General features: G+C 48.4%; 1 protein-coding gene across 1 annotated transcript; it reads right to left on the bottom strand.

Moving 5' to 3' along the window:
• Window positions 1–1,164: 1,164 nt before the first annotated feature.
• Window positions 1,165–6,479, bottom strand: RRM2 (ribonucleotide reductase regulatory subunit M2; the record flags this gene model as incomplete). Its single annotated transcript, XM_082757778.1, has 10 exons — window positions 1,165–1,860; window positions 2,239–2,352; window positions 2,488–2,592; window positions 3,012–3,145; window positions 3,887–3,981; window positions 5,092–5,225; window positions 5,714–5,830; window positions 5,998–6,132; window positions 6,242–6,307; window positions 6,387–6,479. The coding sequence occupies 10 exons, from the start codon at window positions 6,477–6,479 to the stop codon at window positions 1,708–1,710; spliced, it is 1,146 nt and encodes a 381-aa protein (XP_082613904.1). The 3' UTR covers window positions 1,165–1,707.
• Window positions 6,480–7,837: the final 1,358 nt, after the last annotated feature.

Raw genomic sequence — 7,837 nt, 5'->3', positions numbered from 1 at the left:
TATTCTCTCCTTGAATCACTTCTGACTAATTCCTATCTAATCCATCCCTAATGCGCCCGCATCTACAGTGTCTGTTACCCCCTGAGTGCGCTTGGCTAAGGGACTTTCTTCCTGCCTGCCATTACAAGATGACTTGGCCATCACACCTCCATTTCGAGCAGCACTTCTGGAGTATGCTGAAAATATAGTGCTGGTTCTTATCTCCTGAGTTCAGGGTAAAAAGAAAATCACAACCTGTCCACCCCAATCATTTCCATCCTTGGCATATATTGAGAATCAAGTAGAAAGGGATCGTTACGATACAGCGAGACCTGACTCAGAAAAACAAGCTCAAAACCCAGCTTGCTGAGGGAGCAATGCTGATATTTAGCAGGAAACATGCCCAATAACATTAAAAAGAACCAAGTTTCAGTGTTTCAGAATGATGCATCTGGTCATTCAGTCTAACACATCCCCAATTCCAGCTCCCAGCACGTTATTCTCAGCCCACTGCGACTGCTGACCTGTTACCAACATCAGTGCTGCAGGGGCATTTTGGAGCCATCTGTTACACGTCTCGCATTTTCTGCTTTGCATTCCAGCCTTCGGGGATTTTTCTTTTTTAATAATTTATGGTTTTGTTCCCTAGGACAGCCTTAGAAACGTGCACATCCTCCCAGCTTCACGGACCCAGGGGAAGAACAGTCACACGCCATCAGCTTCAGTGCACCCGAGAGTGAAGGAGCAAGGATCAGCAAATCAGTTACTTCTAACCCAAGAGTGCATCTCTCCGAGAAGCACCATACGTACTGCACACATTTTCAAAGAGGGAAGCCTTCAGCAGAAAGAAGCCAACTCAGCATTCTTCCAGCTCACAGAAATGGTTTAAGTTCCATCAGGTTTCTTTCCCATTATCAAATAGACCAACACAAGGAAGAAGACAGTAGCCAATTTCAGTCTCTCAGTGGGGTTTAACATGAAATAATGTTCCCAGATACTGAAGAACAGCAAAATCTAGCCACATATTGTTCTCCAATACACAGAATATCCAGCTTATTACCAAGTTGTTCACCTTCCATACCCTTTTGTTCTTTGACAGATTTTAAAATCATTGCAGTTTGTTTCACAGAACCATTTTTTCATGTTATGTACCAGGAAAGAAGCACAAGACACAAAAGGTTCGGTTGCAAAATCATGAACTTTTAGACTTGCATTTTACCATTAGAGTATTATGAGACAGTTCTTTATTTTGAAAGTTAAAGTGCCAGGTTTATGTACAAACTATTAAAATAACATAAAAAAAGTAAACTTAAAACCTGCTAAGAAAGCAGTGAGGTCATGTAGCTGCCTCCGGAGTTTTCTACAGAGTATTCAACAAGTTTAAGGCCAGAATTTCCCAAACAGTCCTTTCTAGATGTGGAGAAGCTAGTGGTGATTACCCAAAGCCCCCATCTGGCAGAAGGAAGGAGCCCACATTTCACCAGATAAGTAGCGCATGTTGCAGGAGATACATCTAAGCATTCTAAGAATTAACACCTTTGGCAAAGTCTAACAAAAAGGGATTTTACTGCTGGGGTTACACTAGCCTCCTTAGAAGTACCCATGTCTCCACACCTCTCAGGAGTGGGATTTTAGTACAAAACATGAAGTCACAACGTGACTCAATTTGTTTGATCTTTCCTTGTGACGAGGAGAGCATACACACTAACTCATGCCATCTCAGTCCATTTAAAATTCTGCATCCAGGGTGAAGGAGTTGTCTGTGGGCTTTGACATGACTCCCATCCTCTGGTATTCACCTACTCGCTTCTCGAAGAAGTTGGTCTTGCCTTCCAGAGAGATGTTTTCCATGAAATCAAAAGGGTTCTCTGCTTTGTATATCTGAAATGCAAAGGTAATGAATGCTACAGTCACTAGGGGTGCTCAAATCTGCAACTCATGAAAGCATTACAAAGATGGCTAATGACACCACTGGTAGGCTTGCTATGCAGTGAACAAAAGCCTCTGCCCCACGTCTTCTCTGTTCATTCCTGTCTTTACATTCTCGTTCCCATTAGACAGAAGCACAGCAACTCCTACGTGTCTTTCATTAGTGTTCTTTTCCCTTTTTTGCTGTGGGTACCCAAACAGTTCCTAACAGCAGGACTAATAACTGAATCTGTAAGTTATACCAATATCGCCACAGCCATTTGAGGATTTGGGTTTCTGGAAGAAATTAAACTTACTATGGCCATGACAGATTCTGTGTGTTAGCCTTACCTTTTTAAATCCCAGTTCCAACATAAGCCGGTCTGCTACAAACTCAATGTATTGTTTCATTAAAGTGCAGTTCATGCCAATCAGCTTAACAGGCAGTGCCTCCGTCAAGAATTCCTGCAGAAAACAGAAGCACATCGTGTACAGCAGCCAGCATTCACTCTGCACTGTCTAGGGTAATTTTATACCCAACAGCTCCACAGCTTTGCACTTAATGGTGACCAAGTTCCTAAACAAGCAGCAGACAATTACCTGTTCTATGAGGACTGCATTCATGATGATTTCTTTCACCCTTTCCTCCGACGGTTTGTGTATCAAGTGCTTGAACATGAGGCAGGCAAAATCACAGTGCAGACCCTGGGAAGAAGTTTCAGAAAATTGTCACGAATGCTGATTTAAAAAAACCACTCGAAGCAGTAGCACAGAGTAACTAGCCTAAAGACTAAGCACCATTATTGCCCTTGCCACATGAGTGTTATCTGCAGTCAGCTTTCTGCCTACCCAGGAGGTGCAATGAATTCAGGCCAGTACCAACTGCATTTGTTCCCTCAGCAAGGGAAAGAGCTGGTGAGAAACTTTAAGCTCCTTCTGAGTTAATAAAATAATACTTTCACTCACTAAGATCCACGAGACCACATGTTTACACACTTTAGTGAGCTTTACAGACTGCCTCTTTCTAAATACAACCCTGCAGAAAAATACAGGCTCCAGCAGAATGTCATTACTTCGAGCCACATGGCACATCACCATATTAACTGCTAAAATTTGAGCCTTACCTCATCTCGACTGATGAGTTCGTTAGAAAAAGTGAGTCCCGGCATTAATCCTCTTTTCTTCAGCCAAAAAATTGAAGCAAAAGAGCCAGAAAAGAAGATGCCTTCCACGGCTGCAAAAGCTACTACACGTTCTCCTGTTACAAGGAAATGGATGTTGGTATCACATGGAAGACTTAACAGGATTAAAGCTGAGAAGTTGTGAATAGACTGATAAACAGAGCCCTCGAAGGACAATGAAGCCTTCTGCTCAAGGCTGCTATAACCTATCCATAAAGCTATTCTAGCAAAGGCTTCTGGTTATCAAGTAGAACTTTGGAATAAGAGAAGTAAAACCAAATTAGAGCAGCTAGCAGGTAGCTGAAGCCAAGGCTCCTTCCCCTTGGTTAAACATCAATGCTGCCTTTTTCCAAAGAGTGCACACAAAGAGTAGTCATTTTGGCAGCAGATTGAAGTCGGTGTCTGCTCATCCTTAATTAAGTGAGGAACTTTGGCCTCATTTAATGCTTTAGCAGTAGCACAATAATGATCTCTACCATCTCTTCTCACCTGTGAAGTGAGACATCAAGAATCACTGGGGCAGAGGAGCCACTGCCTCCAACTGCTACAAGCCTGCTGGAGATCAAGGGCCAGTTCTAGACACGTCTTATCAATTTGTTCATACAGCAAAGTATATGAAGATTGCCATGTGAACTCATTATTCAAAACACCAACAACTTTACAAATATTCATGTTCATTTGCAAGACGAAAATCTCCAGAATTATCCCAGGGCATTTATTCATCCTGTGACAACAGTCTCTAAACTGCCTAGAGGAACGGTGGTTCCTCCATCCTGCTAGGGAAGGAATCTCGCTTTGCTTCCAATAGACACACTTACCATATGTCGCTTTCTTGTCCCCGATCCAGCGCATGGCCCAGTCAGCCTTCTTTTTAACACACGGTAACGTTTCAATAGCATTGAAAAGGAATTCCCTGCAAAGCAAGAAGCGTCAGTAGCATGAGACAGCAGCACAGCAACTAACACAGCGTTCTTAGCCATAGATGGTGTTATTCTTACAACTGCTCTGTACCCTCAATATTTAAGTAACCTGACCCATTTTATTTTGCACCTCTCTCTACTTGTGTCCATCTACTACCTCTGCACCACCTTTCTGTCATGTCAATACCAGCTCACACGAATTCCTGACAGTGTCAAGGGGAGTGCTGTTTCACCAAGTACTATACTTGAAGGAGGCTTTCAAAACTACAGGCCAACATCCAGTGCCAAGACCTAAGTTTCCAGGTAAGCAACTCTTCCTTAAACACTTAGTGGAATTAAGCACCACGGAGCAGACAATTCTTCCTTAAACACCTGGTGGAATTAAACACCATGGAGTAGAAATGTCAGCTTTCAACAAGGTATCAGCAACTAAATCTCTCTCAACCACATCTAGCACCAGTTATTTCTCTCAACAGATGTTGGTCTTACAAGAAAATACCAAAATAAATCTAGTCTAGACTGCACAAAAGCCCTGAATTTAGCTTTAAAACACAATTCTTGAACTGATCCATCTCATTGCACTTTGGCTTTGTTTTTTAATCAACATCAAAAGCCACTTTGGGGAAATAAAGTGTTTTGCTTGCTATTAAGCCCAGCAAAAACAGTCAAATCACTAGGTGCTAACCATTAACTAGATTTGCAGGGTTTTAGAGATATTTTAATACAAGTGGTAAGATTCTTTAATACAAGCAGCAAGATTCTCAGAGAAAATATCCTACAGAACTACCTGCTAGGTGCAGTGGGTCCTCTATGTGAGAGCTTACTGTAATTTAATATAGCCACTTGTTTGTTGTATCTTTTACGTAGTTTCGTTTCTTACTTTCAGCGTTAAGTGGTTTCAGTTTCCTGCAATCTAGGCAAATTCTCACACTTAAGAACAAAAAGATATTCTGAAGTTGCTCTTAAGCAGCACTTTTACCATTATTTTATATACATCTAGTTCAAATCCCCAAAATCAGCTTTCGAGTCAAAATAATAGATATACAGCAATTATATCTCAACAGCTCAGAGTTTCAGACCTTTCATTGTCAGGCAACACTAACCTCTCCTTAGAATCCTTGATGTACGTGTCAATCAGAAGGCTATACATTTCTGAATGTATGTTTTCCATGGCGATCTGGAAGCCATAGAAACAACGAGCTTCTGTGATTTGTACTTCTTGACTGAACCGCTCCACCTAGAGGAAATAAAGGAGCATTTGTGAAAATTGTTAAATAAGTTGCAGGTTAGAAGCCGCGGTGCTGTCTGTAACTACTCTTGCTCAGCCCACAGAACTCTCCGCAGATTAGTCCCAGAAGTGTGGGGTCTGAGCAGGAAGAAGAGGAGCAGTTGCCCCTCACAGCCCCAAGCCATGAGTTGGTTTTTAATCCCAGGAACAGGAAACTTTCTTAATTTTCCTCAGCCTCCACTAGGGAGGAGAGCAGTGGCAGGTTAGAAACAGATCAAGGGCCCTGAATTGGGCAAGTGCTACTACTGTAGGGCAATGTTCACTGGGGAAAGGGCAAACTTGGGTATTACAAGGAGGAAATCTGGTCTGCTAATCAGGATCAGGCAGCACTACGTGCCCTAAGCAGACAAGCTGGCAGTTGTGCCATAAACCATGCAGTTATCTGGCTAGGCTCAATCCCCAGAGCGGCCGGGTGTCGGGGCTGTCCCCACACCCACCAGGTTCTCGTTGACAATGCCGTCGCTGGCAGCAAAGAAGGCGAGGACATGCGAGATGAAGTATTTCTCCTCGGGCTTCAGCGACTCCCAGTGCTGGATGTCCTTCGAGAGGTCGACCTGAAACGTGAAGAGAAACACATTAAGAAAGAACGTTAATAGGAAACGATGAAACAAGGAAGAAAAGCTCTTGATGGCGTGGACGAGACACCCGTGGGGAAGCCTCAGGGCTGCCCCAAGGCTTGGGGGGGTTCTCGGAGGAGATGACCCCGTGGCGACCCCCTCACCTCCTCCGCCGTCCAGAAGGAAGCCTCGGCCTTCTTGTACATCTGCCAGATGTCGTGGTACTGGATGGGGAACACGACGAAGCGGCGGGGGTTCTCCCGCAGCAGCGGCTCCTCCTGCTCGGCGCTCCGGGGGCCCTGCGGCAGGCGGGGAGCGGCTGAGGGAGGGGGAACGGGCCCCGAGGGGGCACCGCCGGCCCTGAGGGAGCCGATTTAGGGGAAGAACGCCTTCGGGGCGCGCACTCACCGGCTCCTGGAAGATGTTGCGGGCCGCCTTGCTGGCCAGGACGCGGCTGCTGCTGGCGGCCGGGGGCTGCGGGGAGAGCGGGGCGGTGAGAGAGGGGCCCGGGAGGGACGGAGGGAGGGCGGGGGGGAGGGAAGGGGCCGCTCACCGTGTTCTCCTTGTCGCCCAGCGCCAGGCCCTTCAGGGCCGGCAGCCGGGGCTGCTCCTGGCGGGCGGCGAGCGGGGCGCGGGCGTGCAGCATGGCGGCAGCGCGGGGAGCGACTGGGGGGCGAGGGGTCCCGCCGTCCCCTTTATATACCCCTTCGAACTTGGCGCCACAACGTCCGCCGGCCAATCAGAGCCCGAGCCGCGCCCCGAGCGCGGCGCTCATTGGGCGGGAGGCCGGCCAGAGGCCCGCCTCCCATTGTGTCTCCGGGAAGAGGGAGGAGGGGCACGGAGGTTTTGGCGCGCTCGCGGAGGCCACGCCCACCGAGCGGGCAGGCCACGCCCCCTGGGTCTCTGTGCCCCCCGGCCCCCCCCCGGGTGCTGAGGCGCTCCATGGGCCCGGGGCCCTTTTCTCCCTGTAGGAACCTGAGGTGCTGCCCCCCAGACCCCATAAGTTCCAACCAGTCACACAGTCCACATCGCAGACCTGGGGCTGGGCTCCCCTTGCCTGGCAGCCCCCAAAAAGGCCAGCCCGGGCACTGGGTTCAGGGCATTTGTCCCATTTAGGGTCTGCATGCTGACGGCAGGCACCCACCCCAAAGACTGAGGGCTCAATACGCACCCCAGCCCTGGAACCCAAAAACCCCATCCCGGTTTTTTGCACCCCCAAAGCCCACATCCCAGCACCCTGAAAAACCCACCCCAGGCCACCCTGACGGCCTCTGAACCTGATGTAGGACACCCCAAGCCATAAGAGCTGTTCCTGTTAAAAAAATAAATAAAAGAGGCTGTGAGGCCATCGAGGCTACCCCAGCCTCCTACATCAACCATGGGGTTGGCTATCAGAGAGAAACCTTTCCTGGCCATCGTGCTCCACAGCCAAGGTGGTGCCCCCATATGGGGTCAGGAGGCAGGGGGCAGCTCCGGCCACCCCCCAGGACAGTGATCCCTGCGGCAGGAGGGGCAGGGATCCCTGCCAGCGCCCTGTAGGGCCCTGCTATCTCCTGCCACCTCCTCAGCAGGCACCTCCACCCTGCCCTGCTGCCGGGGAGCAGATAGCCACAGCCAACCCCACAGCCCATCCTCCTCCATCACAGAACTGCATCAGGGGGCAGCCATTTCCAGGGGATTTTAGGCCCAAAGGGGGTTTTAATTGCGGCTCCCTGATCACAGACAGCGCGCCCCATCTCTTGCCACACATGGAAAATTACAGGAGCCTGTCCGTCACCACAAGCGGATATTTCCACTGCAGCTTCCTTTGGGTTACATTCCTCTGCCTTTACTCACACGAAATGCATACACAGGAAGGCAGCCCAAGCTGGTCCCTTGCTGTGGGCAGCTTGCAGCAAGCAGAGCTCCTGCACTGCAGCTTTTCTGGTGCATCTCAGTGACCACAGCACCAAGTGTCCCCAGCTGCTTTTCTCTTGCTCCAAAAACTTAGCTTGCCCTGCTCAC

The sequence above is a fragment of the Aythya marila genome (genome assembly GCF_965140915.1).
Source record: "Aythya marila genome assembly, chromosome: 3".
NCBI classification, from domain to species: domain Eukaryota; kingdom Metazoa; phylum Chordata; class Aves; order Anseriformes; family Anatidae; genus Aythya; species Aythya marila.
This window is presented reverse-complemented; position numbering and strand designations above follow the sequence as displayed.